This window comes from Phoenix dactylifera, chromosome 4 (genome assembly GCF_009389715.1).
Source record: "Phoenix dactylifera cultivar Barhee BC4 chromosome 4, palm_55x_up_171113_PBpolish2nd_filt_p, whole genome shotgun sequence".
In the NCBI taxonomy this organism is placed as follows: domain Eukaryota; kingdom Viridiplantae; phylum Streptophyta; class Magnoliopsida; order Arecales; family Arecaceae; genus Phoenix; species Phoenix dactylifera.
In genome coordinates, this window is record NC_052395.1 from 3,728,962 (window position 1) to 3,751,502 (window position 22,541).

At 42.6% G+C, this 22,541-nt stretch overlaps 1 protein-coding gene across 1 annotated transcript in view; it reads right to left on the reverse strand.

The window, feature by feature from the left end:
- LOC103713325 overlaps positions 1-12,405 on the reverse strand; it is a 45,925-nt gene extending 33,520 nt beyond the window's left edge. The window contains 7 exon segments of the mRNA XM_039125346.1: positions 5,705-5,779; positions 5,861-5,960; positions 7,775-7,845; positions 7,847-8,024; positions 8,114-8,153; positions 11,827-11,911; positions 12,022-12,405. Of these exon segments, the coding sequence (XP_038981274.1) occupies positions 5,705-5,779; positions 5,861-5,960; positions 7,775-7,845; positions 7,847-8,024; positions 8,114-8,153; positions 11,827-11,911; positions 12,022-12,153 (681 nt within the window). The 5' untranslated portion in view covers positions 12,154-12,405.
- Between the last annotated feature and the right edge of the window lie 10,136 nt (positions 12,406-22,541).

Here is a 22,541-nt window from a genome sequence, read left to right on the forward strand (position 1 = left end):
TCTTGATGGCTTCATAGATCTACAACATATTAAAAAATCAAGCCCAACTCGAAAAATTTGGTATAATCTCCTCTTATTTTGCAATTTTTGAGCTATTTTTTCAAAGTTTGTAAAAAAAAGAAAAAAGAAGATAGAAAAAAGAAAGCACACCTTAATTAGCCTTGGTTCTTTCTTTTGATAGCCTAAATCAATATTATTTGTAAATTTTTTAGAAAGAGAACAGGGCCAAATCTTGGGAAGGTCTTCTTCAGCCTTTCCTTTCAATGTCGTTCGGCTTTCAAAGCCGAATGCTCAGGCCACAGCGGGCACGCTGGGGCTTTGGGACAAAGGCCCAAAATAGCCCTGACTCAATGCGAACCAAAAATTCACACCGAGTCCTGGTTGAACCGAACGTAACCGTCCGGTTCCATCCGGTTCTGTCTAGTACCTGGTGCGGACACTAGTGCCAGATCAGCCATCACTCGAGTCAATGGTCGCTACAGGGTTCAGCCAGTTCAGCGGGTCCAGCCAGTTTGATTTTATTTTGGATTGATTTTATGTTATTTTATTTTATGTCGATTGGGCTTATTTGCATATTGTCATTTTAGAGCTTTTATGAGATTGTTTTCGTTGTAAGGGTCTTTTTGTTATTTTGTGACCCTATATATATGGATCCATGTTTGCATTTAGGGATTGATGATTGATTGAATGAATTAGCCTACTTTTCTCTGAAAATCTGGCGGGAAACCATGGCCAGAACCAGGTGAGAAGCCTGGTTCTCCTTCTTTCCCTCCTTTTTTCTTCTTCGTTCTTCTTCCCTCTTCTCCCTGCAGTTGTCCTACATCAATTTTGGTATCAATGCAGGCCGGGCTTTGCCTATGTTGCCAAAGCCCCGAAAAACAGTTTATGAACAGGCCACCCTCGATCCATTTTCCCTGCCTACCGCACGAGATCATTGCTGGAGCCATCGCACCGCAGACGCCGGATCGTGTCGAAGGCCGTCGCACAGTACACGTTGCAAAAGGAAAGAAAAATTTTATTTTTCTTCTCTTCCCTCTCTCTCAGCTCTCACATGAGGAACAGAGGAAGACCCCTTCGTCGATTTCTCCACCCGCCGCCACAAAATCCGGTGCCCACCACCACCTCCGCCCTGTAGCACTGCCTCGCCTCTGGTTCGCCACCGAGACTGTCGTGTCCCCACGGAAATCCGCCGCCCCTGGTTCCAACTATGCGGCATACGGGCTGACAGAGGAAGTTCTCGGCAGCGACCTTGCTGCCGCCAACTGTGGCTGGATCCGGATGAGGAACGTCGCTGCCCCTCATCTTCTGCTGCAACCCCTCCCCCGCAGCTGTCGCCGCGAAATCTGACCGACACCACAGGGCAGGTAAACCTTCCCTCAAAACTCCAGGCGGAACCCGAACCCAGTCGGGTTGAGAAAAAAAAACAGGCAGAACCCGAACCCAGTCGGGTTGAGAAAGAAAAAAAAAGAAAGCGAGGCACGTGACTTGCACGTGATGGACCCTTAACGGGTTACCGGAGCAAGTCACGCCCGATAACCCGAATCCTAAAGGATCTGAGTTCAAAAAAAAAAAGAAAAAAGAAAAGAAAAAAACCCTTACTTGTTCATCTCCGATCGCCCTAGCACCACCGTTGCCTCCGCCCGTGCCGCTCCGCCTCTGCCCGCGCTGCATTGCCGTCGCCGCTTTCCGCCTCGCGATCTTTTGTCGCCGCCGAGCCCCGCCACCTCTCGCAGACATCGGACTCCACCGCCGCCCCTCCTTTCATCGCCCCCCTCCTTCATCCGCTTCGTCGCTGCTGCTCACCGCGCCCGCAGCACCTCTTCGTCGTCGCCGCGTCTGCCGCGCCTCCTTCATCCCTTCGCTGCCTGAGCTCCACCCTCCTCGGTTTCCCCCTTCTTCCCCACAATCCTTCCCTCCCCTCATCCCTTCCCGAACCCCTCTTTCCCCCACGATTCGGAAGCTCAGAGGGTTCCGAACCCCACTTCACCGCCTCCTCTCCCCCTCCATCCCCACACGCACCAACCCCTTCCCAAACCATCGAGCCCAACAGACCCTGATCCGCACTTCAATCAACCCCCCCCCAACATAGTGGTCCTCCTTCCAACCCGTAGGCTTTTCGGGCCTAACTCTACTCTGACCCGCCCGCCCTGCTACAGGCCTTCCAGCCTGCAGGCCATCGGGCCCATCTTCAACATCCCGCCCTCCTGCTCTTCCATGGGCCCATCAAGCCCGCACCACCACTTTAAAGCCCACCAGCCCTTCTTTACTTCACAAGCCCAAGCCACTGCTCAACCCATCAGGGCCTAAAAGTACCACAGCTCCTTTATTTCTCGAGTCCAGCAGGCCCATCAAGCCCGACGAGTTGCTATGATCAGACCCAATTGGAGCTCTTTGACGAGTCTACTTGCCGCGCCACATTGCTGGTTGTCGCCCAGTCCAGGTCAGATTTCTTCTTTTATTGAAAATTCTATTTGTTTGTCTAAATTTAGCATCAATTAACTCTTAAGTGCTCTATTGATATTGCTTTTTGAAAAAATTCAACACACCCACTCCAGACAACACCAAAACCCTAGTAGTGGCCTATCTTTGCTATTAGTTGTAGGGCTACCTAATCTTTGGGAGTTCTTCAAGGCTTCGTGCAACCCTGCAGCACACAGAATACTAGCTCTATTTGACTGCAATTACTTGCTTGCAATTATTACGTGATCCCATGATTGATTTCGTTTGCTAAAATTAGCTTTCCGTTTAAATTAGCTTCTAGTTGTCCTGCATTCTGAAACCTAATCTACCATGGATGCCCGCATTGAAGCCTTAATGAAAGCAGTTGAAGACCTAACCACAGTATCCACCTAGGCCCATGCCCAACTAGACTTAGCTGAGGCTGCTCTTCAGAGAATCATGGGATCCAAAGAAAGTAGTGCCTCCCATTTGGAAAGTCCAGAGGTTGAGGACGAAACCCTAGACCATCTAGGGCCGGTCCGCCAGGGTCAATCTGACACTAGCCCTTTTCCAGGTCGTCCTCAAACCTACCTTCGCCATAGAGGACAGGGCCATTTTCCTAATGTCAATAGGGGTTATCGATTTAACGTAGAACCTAGAGAGCCTCATGATCAATCTGACACTAGCCCTTTTCCAGGTCATCCTCAAACCTACCTTCGCCCTAGAGGACAGGGCCCTTTTCCTAATGTCAATAGGGGTTATCGATTTAACGTAGAACCCAGAGAGCCCCATGATCATGAGGATGTGCTGAAGAGCATTAGGATTGAAACACCCACCTTTGATGGTTACCTCGATCCAAAGGATTTCTCAGACTGGCTGCACGAAATGGACTACTTCTTTTAGTGGTCCAACTTGTCTGATGAAAAGAAGGTCCGGTTTGCCAGAATAAAGCTCATTGGTCGAGCTAAGCTTTTCTGGCAAAACACTAAACAGCTTCTGGCTAGGAGACGTCAGCCTGTCATAACTGATTGGATAGAAATGAAGAAAAAACTTACAGAAAAATACTTGCCCCTCAATTACCAAGACGATCTCCTTGACCGATGGAATAATTTACGTCAAGATACCCAATCAGCCACTGACTACATCGCACAATTTGATGAATACATGATGCGATGTAATGTGATTGAAGATGAGAGAATGGTCCTGAGTCGGTTCCGTAGAGGTCTTAATGATGAACTCAGGAAGGAACTTGTTCTCTGAGAGGTATCCACGTTAGACCAGGCCTATGCATTCGTGTTGAACTATGAGCAGGTCTCCAAGTCCGTGTTTGTGCGGCGCCCTGACATTCGGGGTGCGTCCACGAATCTTAATTCTTCAGAGCCCAAACCTTCTGTAGGGTCCTCTACCCCTAGACCCCCTCCTACTGCCCCTGTAGCAAGCCGAGATACTAAAGGCAAGGGAATCCTCAGTGAACCCCCAAAGCCAACCTCTAGAATTCAGTGCTATAAATGTCAGGATTTCGGTTACGTTGCCTCCTAATGTGCCAATAAGACTCTAGTTATTGATCAACAAGACTCAAAAAATGACACAGATGACTTCGTGGAACAAGTCTATGAACCAAACATCGATGACATTCAGGACATTGATGAGGACGCGTGTGATGAAGAACCTAATACCTTAGGAAGCATCCGCACTACACCTATATCCATTGCGCCTTTAAAGAGAGTCTAACCAGTCCACTATGAGTGTAGTCCACATCCTGTGTCTCGTTGAATTTGAAACTTAGGGTTACGTAATGATCCGTATTAAGAAAGTGCAGTCTCTTAGTGTTGGACCATTCAGGGTGTTGCACAAGGATGTCACTGACGACTATGCTATTGACTTCCCATTTGATTTTGGTAATAACCTTACTTTTAATATTAAATATTTGGTTGCAATCCTTAATGACTCTTTTGCTGATCCATCTCCTGAGCCCGATGCTTATCCTATTACTGATTCCATGCCATCTTTGTTTTTTTTTCTCCTCCATCGAGCACAAAAAGAGTATATTGATTCTATTTTAGCCGAGCAAATAGTTTTTACCAGTGATTGAGGCATCCAGCGTTTTCTGGTTCGTTGGCGAGGACGACCGACATCCGGCTACCCTTGGATCCCGCGCGAGGAGCTACAGCAAATTGACCCGAACTTGTTAGAGTACTACCGGGGCTTCACCGAGCCACTTTCATCAAGGTCAACTTCTTCCCATCCGGAGAGAGTTGGTGCGGACACTAGTGCCAGGTCAGCCATCACTCGAGTCGATGGTCGCTACAGGGTTCAGCCAGTCCAGCCATTTTGATTTTATTTTGGATTGATTTTATATTATTTTATTTCATGTCGATTGGGCTTGTTTGCATATTGTCATTTTAGGGCTTTTATAAGATTGTTTTCTTTGTAGGAATCTTTTTGTTATTTTGTGACCCTATATATATGGGTCCATGTTCATGTTTAGGGATTGACGATTGATTGAATAAATTAACCTCCTTTTCTCTGAAACCCTAGCATGAAGCCATGGCCAGAGCCAGGTGAGAAGCCTGGTTCTCCTTCTTCCCCTCTTCTCTTTTTTTTTTCTTCCCTCTTCTCCCTGCAGTTGTCCTGCATCAGTACCAGCCGGTTCCGACCGGTGTTACTGGGCCGGAACCATTTTTCATAAGCAAACCGACCCGGTCAGAGACCGGGTCGGCTCGGTTTGGCCCGAATCGGGCGGTACGGCCCGATTCGGCAATCCTTGATAAAAACATATAAGTCATAGATAATCAATGTACAATATGTTCAATGAATAACATTAATAAGAAGCAAGGCTCATAATCTCAGTACTGGACTGCATACAAGTGGCTAATAGGTGCAGGACATACTGGAACCATACCAACCCATACTGGGTTGAACCACCCTTAATTATTGAGCGGCGGGGGATAATCGGGCCCAACCTAAGCCCTTACCAGGCTGAACCGTACAGTTCCAAGCAGTTCGGCCCGTTAAGGACCAGAACCAAGTGGTTTGGGCCCTATTTCGAACCAAGACTATGAATCATCTCAATTTGTGGTTAGCACGATATGATACAGACCAAGACGGTACAATATGGACTGAATACCATGATAACAAAGATTAGTTTAGGAGCATCGCATCATTTAATCCTAGAGATAAATAAATAAATTGAGAGGTCAATCATGGACTACACAGGTTTATCACATTAAATAATAAACTCCAGTCCAGTGAATAATAAACTTACCTCGCCAGTAGATGCCATAAATGTCATCAAGCATGATATTGATCCTTTATGACCACCGGTATACCTTCGGACGAGCTGCAATGGACAATTCAGAATGAGAAATTTAGATACTTAAACATGCAAAAATTAAAAGGAAAAAATGGAACATAACCAAACCTTCCATGTAAACATAGAAAGAACTCTTATTACACCATCGGATCCACCGAATGCCACAAGAGGACCATCGCCAAAAGTAGATCTAGAGAGGAATTCCATACTGCAATCTCGATACAAGTTCAGAGAAATATCAGTAATAAACTACCAAACCAGGAATAAAAAAAAATTCCATGAGTAATATTGAAGCACAAGGTTGCGGAAGATACGAAAAGTGACTAGATGCTAGAAGAAACTAAAATGAAACTTAAAAAGCAAAATGTAAAGTAAACCTGATAAACAAATTATTTTTTTATTAGTCAATGGGAAGTGTATGATCTTCAACTCAAAAAACATGTAGAGAGGAAGAATGGAAAGAGAGAGGCAACAAAATAAGCTAAAAGAAATAAGCGACTAAAGCAAGAAAAAAGTATAACATGCAACTCAAAAAACAATGGGAAGAAAATATTATTCAGAAACATCCAACCAAAAACCTTGGAGCAGCAAAGTTAAAATCATGTGCAAATGGGGCCATGTCACCATATGTTTGGAGTGAAAATTGGCCAAAACAGGATCAAAATTCTAAAACCACCTCAAGAAAACTGCAATTCCAGCAACCTACAACCAGTAGCACCAAAGTAATTCACCAAACAGGAATTAAAGAAGGACCCCTAAATCAACCAGCAGAACCAATCTAGTAGCAAAAAGTTTGGGTATGATCAAGTGGTTAATGGTTTTCAAAATGTGACCAGACAGCAAGTTGCACGGACGCTCGATGTTAAATCTACATAGAAGCAGAGGACAGCAAACAACAAGCAAGTTTATTCCCCTAAAATTTCTTTCCACCTCTCATATATCACATCAACCAGCCAGAATTGAGACCAAGTAATAGATGTAGCCCACCAACTGATCTGCCAGATGAAAATAATATATTAACATTGTTCGAAGAATGAAACGATGTCAAAGAACATGTTGTTGCAAAACTTTCCTAGCAGGGCATGACCTAAGTGTTAAAAATGGCATTATTATTCAAATTAGAAAAGCCTCAAAACAAAAAATTCATCATCATCAAAGGAAATCAAAACACAAGAAGGTCCAAAAAACTGGATCTCATTGCCCAGAACTTATAGACAAGGAGTGGTGAAAATAGGACTGCTAAAAAGAAGGGTCATCTTCCTCTTTCTCCTTCTCACAAACTTTTCTTTTAAGATAAGGTTATCTCTTTCGATCTTACTTTATTTAATTCCTTCATTTTTCATGAGAGAAAAGTTATTTTCCTAATTTTGCACATCTTACGATTACAATTCTGTTTTCGCTTGGGCACCATCTAAACCAAAAGTGCCGGAATGAACTAATTAGGTCAAGCAAGGTCCTAGAATTTGGTCAAAATTACCCCAGATGTGGGGTTACATGTCCATCCTTCAGGTGAAAAGTGTTGAATATCTGATTGATCCATAGACCCCCAAAATCTAGAGGACTCTTCTCAAGTTGGTGGTTATAACCTAACATGTTCAAGTCCATTTCACCAGACATGGACATGACATAATTAGTATAACTATTATGTCACTTTCAGTTGATCATAAGCCAGTAATTCATAAACAAATAAGCATTTGCTTCCCTCTTTTTTCCTTTCCAATGTAGATAAAAAGAAAACAAGATAAATTGCTTGTTAAATATAGAGAAGAGGATTTTTCTTAGTGGTGAAGAACAATACATTAACTGCAATATTTTCATATAAAAATATTTTGAAAGTAGCATTATTATGTCATGAAACCATCCGTTAATTAAATTTTTCAATATGTAAGATGCACTTATAGAGCACTGCGTACCACAAATAAATACGTTACTTCTAAAAAACTTGGATGGGCACTGAATGGAGAAATTCAAGTTTCCAAGCATTTATTAAAAAAGAAGAAGCAAAAGCATGAAACTGCATACCAAAGAAGAGACTTATTATCAAGCTCCTGCTTAGGAACATCACGCCCACGCATAGTCACCAGATCCAAAAAATATGGCTTTGTTCTCACAGCAAATGACAAGAAAATGCCTTCCTCTAGTGGATGGGGCAGGAGAACTAAAAGCAGAGGATTGCTGATTGACTGCAGCTGGAGCCTCAGCAGCTGCAGAGCGATTACGCCAGTGTTGCCAGAACCGCACATCATCATCATAGAAGCTAACCTGCTTCACACTTCAAGATCCATAACCCATCATGGGGTTTAGTAAAGCTAGCAAAAGTCCAGGAAACTGAAGAAGGCATAAAGCAATCAGTTTCGTTACCTTCCTCCGCGGATGGCCTCTGTGGGTTTTCCTTTGGACTCTGTGAGCAATACAAGCACAAACTTAGCAACTAGTCCATCTATTTGGCTACATAAGTTTAACATAATTAAAAAGAAATTGGCTGAATAGACTAATACATAATTGATAAGCAACTATAGTGCACAATGATCTGATGAATTTGTCTGGAGGAAGGGGAGATTGTTTTGATGAAAACCTAGTTATATATTCTTCAGGTTATCCAAATCAGCATCAAAAGTTAATACAGAAAACATAACCATAATTGACAAGATTAATCACAACTTTCTAGTGCTAGCTTCTTTCTCTTTTTTTTTTGAATTTCTCACCATTCAATCCTAAGAAGAACAGAACCACTGTCAACTCAAGTTATTGCATCTTTTTTATTGTATATAGAAAAGTCTTGTTGTTCCATACTTGGTCTAAGAAAAAAAGAAATTTTCTCTATACGTCCCAATATTTTAAGCCCTATAATGAGGAATATTTCAAACTACGAAATCTTCTTCTTTTTTGTTTTTGAGTAATATCACTAAACATTCACCATTTAAGGAACATAAAATCTACAGATAATTGTCAAGTTGGTGTCAATCTACAATTTCTACGACTTCTACTAGCATCGTATGAGTATGTACATATATATATATACACATGCATATATATATACACACACACACATGCATACACACACCACACACACACACACACATATATAGATAGATAGATTGTGAGTGTGCACCCATTTCAGACACAACATCAAAGTTCTTTATACAGATAAAAACATCTGTCGTTATTATTTGCAACATGTTGCATCGGACATGGAGCTCGTCAATTAGCAAATCGATAATGATGTAGCTGACAGTAGACTCAAACAACTTGCACGATAACCAGAGATCAAGTGACGACATGTTTTCCTAAAGGATGTGCCGCTCGCTAATTCTCTATACAATGGAGTCCTACTGACAACGCAAGGACATCTCACAACCAAAAAAATAGAAATAAATGAAACAGAAGCGGCTAGATCTTTTCACATGCATATACATACATATATACATACTGTGAGGGTGCATCCATTTTGGGCAAAAAAAAAAAGTTCTTTATATAGATATGAACATCTGTCATTATTATTTGTGTCACACAGCATCTGACATGGAGCTCATCCATTAGCATATCAATAATGATGCCGCCCACAATCCTCTCAGACAACTTGCCTAATGACAGAGATCAAATGATGATAAGATTTCGTAAACAATGTGTCAGTCACTAGTTTTCTATGCAGTGGAGTACTATGACAACACAAGGATTTCTCACAACTGAAAAAATATAAATGAATGAAATAGAAGATGCCAGATCTTTTTTTCTCCTTTACATTGGGAACCCACTCCACAAGTGGCCAAGCTAATATTTTAGTGATTTTCAAGGTGACACTTACTTGTCAAGAGTCCTTTTGCTATTTGGACGCTTGAAATCTTATTTTTCTTTCACCTCTTTGACTGACGCTGATTTCTTTGACAGATCGTCAGGTTGTGTTAATGGCGGATGATATTAGCACAGGATCAGCAGCAATTGCAGGTCAAGACAAAAATCTAACAGCTCAATTCAAGTTTTAGGATCCATTGCCTACTTGGGCAGTAACCAATCTATCAGCTGTCTGGCTAACTTTCAAATTTAAGAAGTTAGCACAGCCTTGGAGCACGGCCACTTCAATCTACTCTTTATAGCTCATCAATATTATTTAGTTAGCTTCCTCACCTGTGTCGTGACACTCCACAAGAACATGGTACAACATTGCAACTCGGTTGAAGAACTTGGTGGCCTGACTACTTCAATTGAAACCTTGAGAAGACCAATAGCGAGACACAAAGGTTGATAGGAAGAAGGTTCAATGATTTCTAAGTATGATCTCAAGCCTTACAGTTCGAGATTCCCTTACTACTTCCTTTACCTTTATTTTTATTCTTATGCTACATTACTTTGCTTTTTAGTTCTTGCTGCATAATGAGCCTTTTGCCAGAAATAGATGAATTTTTGCAAGCTTGCACCACTACTTGCATCACCCCCACAAAAATAAGGAAACTGTGTCACTGTGAAGTGGCTACTGAAGATTGAGATGACAAATTAACCGGCCACCCAGCTCTCCTTTCCTGTCTATAATAAGACCCCATCATAGAGGAGGAAATCTCTAAAAGACTGTCCATCCTTGAGAGGAGTTGAATTTTTTACTGGAAAAATTTCTCGAAAGATAACTTTAAATTGCAGAATTTTTCAATAGAAACACCCATTAGCTTTCTAACTTTGATCTTGGCCATTGTTCGTACAAACCAAAGATATTAGGCAATTCATTCGCAATCAAAAGGTCGATCAATGGGCTGAAATTAATAAACCACTTGATCGAAATTAATCCTTCACTGGCTCTTTTGACTAGCAACCTCAAAGGGATAAAATCTCCAAGCAATTTCGAATTTCGATGATCCAATTACCGGACACATTTCTATGGCAATATTTTTGATCTCTATCAAAGTTCCTCGGTCTATTTCAAAAATTGACTCATATCAAGATACATAATATGTGGACCTTCAATTCTCTAGCAACTAGCACTCTCAAACCAATTGCTAGTGACATCAATGCCGAATGTTAGATTACTTGGCAGACTAGTTTCGAGGGGATGCATGTAAGAAGGCTCAAATCACTTGAATAATAACATTATGCCCTAGTCAACTATTTGGGGTCAACTTATGGATCACTATTGTAATATTTCTACCTAGGGTTATCTCTGATGTTATTTCAAGCTTTTACATATTCCTTTTGTTTTAAAAATACTTCAAATAAGCTCTTGAATGAAATCCTCTTTTGAAACAAGTTGCTAGTTATATCAAAATTTTATTAGCAAATAAAAGAATCTTTAGATGGCATATAATGGTTGCAAAGAAGCCAATTAAACCTTGTCAAAAAGGAAAACTTTAACATGACATTGTCATGGACTATTTATGAAATAATTCAAACCTGTCACAGTCTGAGATAACAGCTGACCAAAATAACATCATCAATAAATTGGTTCAGATTGTTAATGTCTAGAAGAAAATGAATGGATGGACTATCGACCTTATGGAATTCATTTTCCTACTTGTATGATGGGCATTACATCCAAACCTGGATGCTTAAGGCCAACGATCAAGATGTTTAAAAACATCCAAAAGTATTGTCATCCTCAAATCAAATCAAGGACTACTAAGGCATGAACACAAAACTTCATGTCATAAACATCAAAACGATGAACTTGAAAAACTAGGGACCTACGGATCAAGAAAATAGAATGCTGCAACACCTTGAAAAGAGAATTCATTAAAAGGTTGTGACACCAAAGTTAAGGATATAATTTCTCAAGAAAGATTAATGCAAAAGTTGGAGTCCTTCCAAGATGGCATAGATAAGCCGTATGCTGAGGGGTCAAGGCCCAAAGCGGCATGAGGGGCTTTACTGCAGTTACTCAAGGAGTAGTCCTAGTAATCTTTCGAGAAGAGAACTCTCATTCTACAAGTTACGGAGTATCCTCACTGTTTCTTGACAAGAGTATCATTTTTTCCAACTATAGCATACGATGTGCAATATTCTTGTAACATGAAACAGAAAGTAACCTTGGTCGCTATAGTTTCATTATTCAAAATTTAAGGCAGAAATGGAAAAGAAATCTTCTTGCGCACCAGATTCTCCTTCCGCGAGCTTTTCCAGCTTCGCCCCGACCAACCGCCTCTCATCAACGCCACCGGCTTTCAACTCGTAAATCACCTAAAAAGTTCAAGAAACAAGAACAAGAAGGCATTGAAGACATCAAGAAACCGGAAATCAGCGGGGGGAAAAATAATCAAGAAACGCGTGGAATCTTGAGGGATCGGGACCTGGCGGTGCTCCCAATTCCAGACGGAGACGTGATCGGAGTCGTCGGCGGTGACGAGCCATGGATGCGTGGGGTGGAGCTGGATCTTTACGATCCTGTCAGCCGACGGACGGAATGCCCTCAATCGAAGCATCTCTCTCCCCCTCCTCCTCTCCGCCGATCTCTCTCTCTCTCTCTCTCTAGATCAAAAGGACGAAACAGCCCTGCGATGAAGATCTCGGGATCTAAGATCCGTGGTCCAAGAAGAATAGAATCGCCATTAATGGAGCTTGGAGGTCGCTCCGAGGCGGGTCTCGCAGTGAAACAGCGAGATCTGAGGGAAGAGAGGGGGTGGGGCTCTCGGCTTTCCTCTTCTTGCCCCAGGGGCCTTCATCGTTTGGTGGATGGCACCAAACGAAGCCCGTTTTTCTTTTTATCATGACGTCAGCCCGTCCCAGTTCTAATCTTGGGGCCCACTTGTTCTATATATGCCCCTCTTTCCGGTCCAACCGGAATACGCTATTCAACGTAGGGGTCAGTTGCTCGTTTGCTGGGATATCATGTACGCCACTAGCAACTATTTACGTTCATGTGTATTTACTTGAATTTGATGGAATGTGGTTCAGATTAGCAGTTTTTGCTTCAACGAATCCCAGTGTTCACTTGCAGTTTTAGGCAGGATGGGTTCCAGTTGGAATGGATCAGGTAAGACTTAGTCCAATTGTTGGGGGAAAACGTCACCACGCCCTCCGAGCAGGGGCCGACCGAGCAGATCCCCTCCGAACAGGGGCTGACCGAGCAGATCCTCTCCGAGCAAGGGCCGACCGAGCAGCCTCCTCCGATCTATGGGCGGTCGAGCAGACCCCCTTCGACCTGGAAGCACCCGAATAGCTCTACCAACCCAGACGTCCGACCTGCGCGCTGAGGCCACATCCTCCCGCAGCACGACCGAAAGACTACGTCTTGCTTCATCAACAATTAATGTGCATGGGTCCTGCGGACATCCGGTTCACTCAACAATCAAAGCGCATGGCACCTGCAGGCCCTCAGCCTACTCAACAATTAAAGCGTATGGCTTTCGTTGCCTACGGACATCGAGCCTCTCACGGCAAACCCGCTTGACTACGAATGATGGCATGACTCCACGACGACTTAAGAGCTCCGGCCTAATCTCCTACAGCAATAGCATTGATTCACACGATCAAGCATTAATGCCCACTGCATGCCCAACTGTACGACAGACCATTTGCCCTGTCACATCACAGGTAACCGACACCCTCTATAAAAAGGGAAACCCCTCCATTTTAGGGGGGGATTGAAATCCTGTTTTCTGGCTTCCATCTCTGTTTATACACTCCCCCTCTGACTTAAGCATCGGAGGGCCGGAGCCGGAAACCCCGGCCATCGGCTTCTTGCAGGTCTCCCAGAGGACGTCGCGCCCGCCGGACTGCCGCACCCCGATTCTCACTGGAGCTCCTCCTTCCTGGCCCATCGATCGCCCCCGGGTCCAAATTCCGGCAACAGTTGGCGCTAGAGGAAGGGCCCGAGTCGCGACCATGAAGCTGAGAATCAAGGGAGCTTCCAACGCCTCCCGACGTCTTCCACCTAGCCCTAGACATTCCATCCAGAACTCACCACCTCCGGCCGATTCGACTCCCCAAGTTCGGCCAGAGCAGTTTGATGCCCAGGTGCAGCAGGTCCAAGCCTTGGCCCACTGCTGTCCAAGGCCTGCAACCTAGGGGCATCCCACAGCACCATTACCTCAGGCCCCGGTTCCGTCGGGGCCCCTGTAAGTGGACCGGCCCTCCAAAGTTAAGAACTCCGTGCCCGAGTATCCTCCTGGAGAGAACCCCCGGCGAGGGGTTCTGGGCGACTGGCCGCAACCGTCAGAGGCCGAGTCAGTCCCAGGGCAGCCTGCGCCGAGCGGACCGCTGTGGCGATCCCCCAGAAGCGACGAGCTCGACAAGAAAGTCGAGAAGCTGGAGCGTTAGATTGAAGCTGTCACGACCCCCGCCCCGTTCCCGGCGGGCCGCCGCGACGGTCCTAGGGTGCGGGTAGGCATAAGGCCACCAGCCACCGCATAGAACCTACTATCCATCAATCATCAATAAATCTTGAAAAAATTTGGCATGATGCATGCACAAAATGATCACTTTCCTATAGTGACCTGTCAGGATTATCTCAATACATACAACACACTACCTGTCAGAGCAGCAATCACATAATCTGTCACATAATAAACTAGACAATATATAGCAATACATTATCACAGGCACACAACTGATCTGCACACATATATATATATACCTGCTTTCCAATCCATCCATGGTCAAACCCATATCCACAACAGGATCTATAACTGTAACTATGCACTATATACAATAGAAGGTTTATAATACACCAAAAGGTATAAACCTTTATCTACATTATACTATACTATGGAGCGGCACAGCTAGCAGGCAATCTCTAACCCTGCTCTTCTCTATACAATACCTGCCCTGCAATCAAAAACACCAAACTGGGGAGTGAGTATATAAATACTCAGTGAGTGGAGTAGAGAGTACTATGCACATGAGACCAGATATAATCATGGTTTGAGGTGAAATCTCAAGATCAATAACAAGATGAACATGATCTCAACATAAAGAATATGGAGTAAGTCATCAATATCACCACAATCAATATCAAACTCATCTGAAGCATATATGGAATAATCAAGTCAACATATATGCTACTCATGAATATGCTCAACAGGTCATAGTACTGAATCATATAAATCAGGTGTCAATAGGCTGAATCATCAACAAGACAGCTATCGGGAGGTGGGTTTTACGCCCCAGACGAACCAGCAACAATTTCCTACTGCCATATGCATACATCGAATATGACACCACACCAATATGTAAATCATCACTAGACAGCTGTCGGGAGGTGGGTTTTACGCCCCAGGTGAACCAACAACAAACTCCCTACTGTCACATGCATATGCAGGATAAGCACCATATCGATAATGTAAATGCTAGACAGCTGTCGGAAGGTGGGTTTTACGCCCCAGGCGAACCAGCAACAACTTCCTACTGTCACATGCATATGCAGGATAAGACACCATATCGATAATGTAAATGCTAGGACAGCTGTCGGGAGGTGGGTTTTACGCCCCAGGCGAACCAGCAACAACTCCCCACTGTCACATGCATATGCAGGATAAGACACCATACTGATTGATGTAAATGTTGGCCAGTATCCAGAACAAAAATCCATCTCACATCTATATACTAAACGCACCTCGCGGGAATTCTACAATCCGCGGAAAGCCATAACTGCACCTCGCGGGGTCTTACTATGCCCAGCGGCAAGCAGAATATAAGTCGTAGGACCGGCCGATCCTACACCTAGGGCCGATGTCCCCCCTAGAAAGGGACTGGGCTCCGCCCACCCAGAAGGCTACTATGTGCACAAAGGCTAATGTTCAACCCCCATCGACTATAGGTGTCCTGCAGATAACTGCCAAGCCATGCATAAATGCCATAATGCACCCTCCCAATACTCTACTAAAAAGAAGTATAATCAAGACTTACCAACTCACTTGATCATGACCCAATCATAAACTAACATCAGGGTTAGAAGTGAGGGTCAAGGAAGTGCAGTACAACTCAATATACCACTAAAAAGGCTCTACAAATCTTTGAAATAGAGGAAATGAAATCAATTTACAAAGAATCATTCACAATTCGGAATCAATTTGAATTACTCATCAACCTCTCGTAATTCCTCTCAATGTTCCCTCAAAATGCATGTACAGAATAATCAAGCATGGAGAATCAAGATTATAGAGGAATCTACTACAATATCAGTCAATATGCACAAAGTGGAATCAATTCACACTTGGCGACTTCATGAAAATGAATTAAGAATGCTCATGGTGCAAAAGTACATGGTCCACTCACCTATCAATCCGGCACAGCCCCTGATACGCCTCCAAAAATCTACAGCAGGCAGTGGGGGAACTTCTTCTTCTTGTTCCCTAGCTTCTTGGCCCAACTGTAACATGCATTTATAATAATTTAGTCATGTATCAAGGATCTAATCTACGTGCCAATTATAACATAGGGAACTTTAATTGATTCAACTCCCCTGTTCCCTAAATCTTTTCTTTTCTTTCTTCTTTTTCTTTTTAATTAATTAACGCACCCATTTATGTGTATTAGGGACTTCTTTACATGAGTACAAGGTCCCTTTTAGCTTGATCTAGGCTTAATACTCTATTATAGCATGAAATCCCTTATTTTTCACCCGGATGAACAGTAACCCGGACTGACAGTGGGTTACTTCATCTCGAGTTTGATCCACTTTTCAGACTCCAAATTTGATGAAATTTTTACCTAACATTCTATACTCATAGAGAATTCTAGAATGGTAATATGCATCACCATCGAAGGCCGATTGACCCCCTAAATAATTCACCGAATTTGGCACTTCGACACAGTTTTTCCGTAGTGCCGGAAAAATTTGTCGAAATCCGATTCTTCCTCTTTTAACCACCTCTACAACTGTCATATACCCCTCTAGACTACATCCACCCTTTGTATAGCCTAATATCATCAAAAAACTAGATAGAGATGGATATTTACCTTTTTCTTTTTGGAAATTGAGGTCCTTGCGTAGAGGAAAAGGAGACCTACGTTTTTCCCTTCAGCTGGAAGTGCAACCGGGATCCCTTTCCTCCTCGAATCCCCTTCCTCTTCTTCTTTCTTCTTCTTCTTCTTCTCTTTTTCTTTCTTTCTTTCCTCTCTGTTTCACGCCTGAGACTCCCTTCCTCTCTCTCTGTTTCATTCCGTCTGAGACCAACTCAAACCCTCCAATTAAGTCACATCAAACACTATTCACCCTTTGTTTAATATTATTAAATTCCCATTTTGCCCCTAATACTTCAACATATCTACAACTATGCCATTATCTTTTGATTCCTTCCAATTTTATCCCTTATATCAATTTTAAAGGACTATTCTATCCCTTTTATATAAAAAAAAATTTTGGGGTTATTACATCCTTCCCTCCTTATATAAAATTCGTCCTCGAATTTAAAAGAGTAAATTACCTGATTATTCAAAGAAGTGAGGGTATTTGCTCTTCATATTTTGCTCGGTGTGGTATTGAGAATCAAATAAATTGGGAGTGTTTACCTTCTATTTTTACCACACAGGTAGGATACATATATCTCACTTCTATACTATCCCCTTGATCATCAACTCTCCGCCTGTCTGCAGGAGGAGATTTTTTTTTCTTTTTGGGGCTCGACATGTGCGGAGCCCGCATCCAATGCTATATCTGGCTCCATCCTCCTTTCAGGACGAGCAGATCCTCTCCTTGGAGGTATTTTTTATATGTCTCTAAAAGAATCAAGAGAGAGGGCAGTTATTACACACTGGGTCATAATATATTTTACTGAATTATAAATGATTCATAAATTAACATATAGAAAAATCCTATGCTCCATAGTATAATCCTATACTTAATCCTGACTCACCCTATTGCTCTGACAAGACTCTTCTTAACCTTTGCTCTGATACCAAGCTTTGTCACGACCCCGCCCCGTTCCCGGCGGGCCGCCGCGACGGTCCTAGGGTGCGGGTAGGCATAAGGCCACCAGCCACCACGTAAAACCCTACTATCTATCAATCATCAATAAATCTTGAAAAAATTTGGCATGATGCATGCACAAAATAATCACTTTTCCTATAGTGACCTGTCAGGATTATCTCAATACATACAACACACTACCTGTCAGAGCAGCAATCACATAATCTGTCACATAATAAACCTGGACAATATATAGCAATACATTATCACAGGCACACAACTGATCTGCACACATATTATATATACCTGCTTCCCAATCCATCCATGGTCAACCCATATCCACAACAGGATCTATGACTGTAACTATGCACTATACACAATAGAAGGTTTATAATACACCAAAAGGTATAAACCTTTATCTACATTATACTATACTATGGAGCGGCACAGCTAGCAGGCAATCTCTAACCCTGCTCTTCTCTATACAATACTGCCCTGCAATCAAAAACAGCAAACTGGGGAGTGAGTATATAAATACTCAGTGAGTGGAGTAGAGAGTACCATGCACATGAGACCAGATATAATCATGGTTTGAGGTGAATCTCAAGATCAATAACAGATGAACATGATCTCAACATAAAGAATATGAAGTAAGTCATCAATATCACCACAATCAATATCAACTCATCTGAAGCATATATGGAATAATTAAGTCAACATATATGCTACTCATGAATATGCTCAACAGGTCATAGTACTGAATCATATAAATCAGGTGTCAATAGGCTGAATCATCAACAAGACAGCTATCGGAAGGTGGGTTTTACGCCCCAGGCGAACCAGCAACAATTTCCTACTTCCATATGCATACATCGAATATGACACCACACCAATATGTAAATCATCACTAGACAGCTGTCGGGAGGTGGATTTTACGCCCCAGGCGAACCAGCAACAATTCCCTACTGTCACATGCATATGCAGGATAAGACACCATATCGATAATGTAAATGCTAGACAGCTGTCGGAAGGTGGATTTTACGCCCAGGCGAACCAGCAACAACTTCCTACTGTCACATGCATATGCAGGATAAGACACCATATCGATAATGTAAATGCTAGACAGCTGTCGGGAGGTGGGTTTTACGCCCCAGGCGAACCAGCAACAACTCCCACTGTCACATGCATATGCAGGATAAGACACCATACTGATGATGTAAATGCTGGCCAGTATCCAGAACAGAAATCCATCTCACATCTATATACTAAACGGCACCTCGCGGGAATTCTACATCCGCGGAAAGCCATACTGCACCTCGCGGGGTCTTACTATGCCCGGCGGCAAGCAGAATATAAGTCGTATGACTGGCCGATCCTACGCCTAGGGCCGTGTCCCCCTAGGAAGGGACTGGGCTCCGCCCACCCAGAAGGCTACTATGTGCACAAAGGCCGATGTTCAACCCCCATCGACTATAGGTGTCCTGCAGATACTGCCAAGCCATGCATAAATGCCATAATGCACCCTCCCAATACTCTACTAAAAAGGAGTATAATCAAGACTACCACTCACTTGATCATGACCCAATCATAAACTGATAAGTGCTGAATAATTTATATTTAGTTATCTTTTCATAGCACTTATCAATGTTCTTAAACTAATAAATACATACTTTACCATGAAATTGAATAAACATTGAAATAAATTTAAAATATGGTAAGAGGTAAATAATTCTTTTCTCAAAACAGACTTTAAACTTATCTCTCTCCTGGTTGTAATCTTTTCATGAAACATATAAGGAGAGATTGTGTTGACCCGGTTTAGTAACCTGATGGAGTTGTAATCAAGCTAAGGCTATGATTAAATAGGTTTTGGTCCTGATTAGATTGAAAGTTATAATTGTATGGAAAATATTTGATTAACCCTTGTTATTAAGTCATGGTCCTGCTTTTAGCCTTGTTGAGTCCGGTCTGAAGTTGTTTCGCAAGAATTAAATTTAAACGAATTGGGCTCGAGAGTAAGTTCACGCAAATCAACGATCATGACCACCTCAAACCCAAAGTCAATTCCCAACCAATTTCTTACCTGCCTTCATATAAAATTTATAAATTTAAAACAAAAAAAAGAAAAATGAATATAATAAAATAAATAAAATAATTTCGGGAAGAATCACTGAATTCATTGTTCATATAAACAGTGTCCCATAAAAATATGTTCATAGAACAGTGGTTAAAAATATATATATATATATAATAACAAATGAGTTCACTGTTTATCTTCTTCCCCCCTCCCCGCAGTGCATCACGGCCGAGATTCCCGTCAATTCTCCTGTTCCAGCCACGAGATGGCGTCGCCTAAGAGATCCTCCATGCAAGCCTCCACGCGGTGCAGCCAGCCTCCCGTTCCTCCGCCTCTTCATCCGCCTGCGCCAGCGCCTCCGCACAGCAGCCATTCCGAGCATCCGAGCCTTCTCCGCGTCCCTCCCGCGATGCAATCCTCCCAAAATTGGCAAATCATCAATCTTCCAGTCCTCCCCAACATCCCGCGATCTGCCCAGCAAGTCTTCCGCATCAGCCCGCGTCCCCGCCTCCTCACGGCTGCCTACTTTTCCAGCAAAGCAGAGCAAGAAAAAGAACGTTCTTCCCCTCCAATCCAGCGCCCAAAGCAGGGGATTTCTCTTCCCAAAAATCGGCAGATCATCCAACCCAATCCTCCACTCCTTCCGCGCCCAAAGGTTTCCTCCCAGCTGATTCGCAAATCCAATGCCATTCCCTCCGGATCACGGCCAAAAAAAATCCCCTGTTTCAAGATCAGATCGCATCCCAGCACGTCCGCAGCCTTCTTCTCGTCTGCATCCTCTGTGCATCTCAGCGTGATCGATCGTTATTCACCTTCCACCATCCAGATCATCTTCGCGTCTTCTGGAAGCATCGGCCTCACCACTGTGCCGCGTAATGGATCCCGCTTCTTGCGTACTCCAATCTTTCTCCGCGAAAAGCACATATTCAGTTTCCAGTTCTCCCCCTGCCCGCAAAGCCAAGAATCCAGCTTTTCCCCATATGAATTAACTTCAAATCCTCCGGATCCAGTCATCCAGCTGGAGCAAATCAGCTCTGCGGAGAATTGAATTTAAATTGTTTGAATGTTGAACCATGAGAGGAAGGAAGGGCGCTATAAAAGAGGAGATTACTCTGCGGAACAGGGGGAAGGAACGAGAGAAATACTAAAGAAATAAAAGAGGAGAGAATAGATACTTTGGGTATTTTGGAATGAAGGGAGGCTGGGAGCGAATCAATTAGTGAAAGAAAATGATGCGGATGGCGTGGAGCATCTCAGCAAGCCGATCAAAGTCGCCGAGCATCATGAGCAGCTAAACCTCGGTTTAGGCTCAGCTCCGCCGAGCCAAAAGGAAAGAACCGCTTTTTTAGGGGTTTGACGAAGCCATAGAGGAGTATCCGTTTCGTTTTTATTGATTTGAGTTTGTATTGTAAGATTGTTGCATGATGAAGAATTTATCAATTGATGTCTTATGATTTATTCAATTTATGTGAATCGCGTTTATCTTGTAGAAAATTTTTACATAGATTGATTTATTTCATCGAATCCAACACCTATGGTTTGGAGGAGATATTCATGTGACATCAATTTCATATTTAATGATTTAATGATCAGATGCATCATGCTAGTTAGACAGGCCATGCTTATCGTTAGAGTAGATGGTTTGTGCTAGACTTAGATGATTCATGCTGGAAATTAATTATAATTTTTAATGATTGCTTTGGCTTGTAGTCGGAAGCAATCAAGTCTTAAATAACTCAATCATTGAAAGCGTCACGGATAAAAATCTATCGGTGGAATCTAGCCCTAAACACCTCCCTCCCTAGATAATTCATACTACTACATCTATATAATTCTTAGTTTTTATCATTTACTCTAGGCTTATACCCTTTGAAGTAATTATTCAATTAGAAAAAATAACTTGTCTCCAATCCCTGTGGACCGACACCCGTAATCACTATCCTACAGGATACATTGCTATTGCGTGGTTTACTTTTGAAATTGAAAGAACCGATCAATTTTTGGCACCGTTGCCGGGATTGCTAGCCATAGTTATTTTCCTATCATTAAAAAATTTAATTAATTAAAAAAAACAAACTTTCAAAAAATTATATATATCTAAAATAAAATAAAAAATATTTTCTATTATTGTAATTTTTTTATCTCCTTTTTCTCTTCTACTATTTTTTTTTATTTTATTATTATTATTTTTTTTTGGTCTTATTTGATCAGGAATCGAAGAGGAGATCTAGGCTATCAAAAAGAAATGCTTTAGAGTTTGCTTAAAAAAAATTTAAATTGCTGGGGAAATTCCCCTTTGGTAACCTCTAAACCTTTCTTATTTAAATTAATTATTAGCTTGGAATTTTGTGGTGATTGTTTGATTTTAATTTCAGCAAAAGTATGAATGCATGCTTGATACACATACACAAAATAATCCGCACATAGTAAGGGCAATCACCCCAACAAGATAAGAGCCGGATTTCATCACCGGACTCTTGCCCAACTTAGGTGAACTCAATCTCACATAGTGTCACTTTAATTAAAATCAATTAGACGTTGGCTCCTAGGGGACATTCAAGCTCAATAGGACGAAGATCACCGAAAGTTGCACCAATTTCGCTCTGTGGCTTAGTTGATGTCTAAGCAAGCTTTGTCCCTATAAGGGAGACAGTTCATCTGTTCGAGGCAAGTGAGTTTTAAGTGGGACCTTTGCGAACGCATTGTGACCCCTCCACTTACCTGGAGCTTACCTGGTCAACTCGGTTCATTAGACCGGATTGGAGGCTTAGGTGCCCTCTTCAAACCAGTTAGGAGCTATCTAGTGATTTTAGGACAAAGACTAGGATTGATATGCTTTTCTCTTTTATTGCATGCTTGATTGATCGAGTACTAGTGTATGCAAG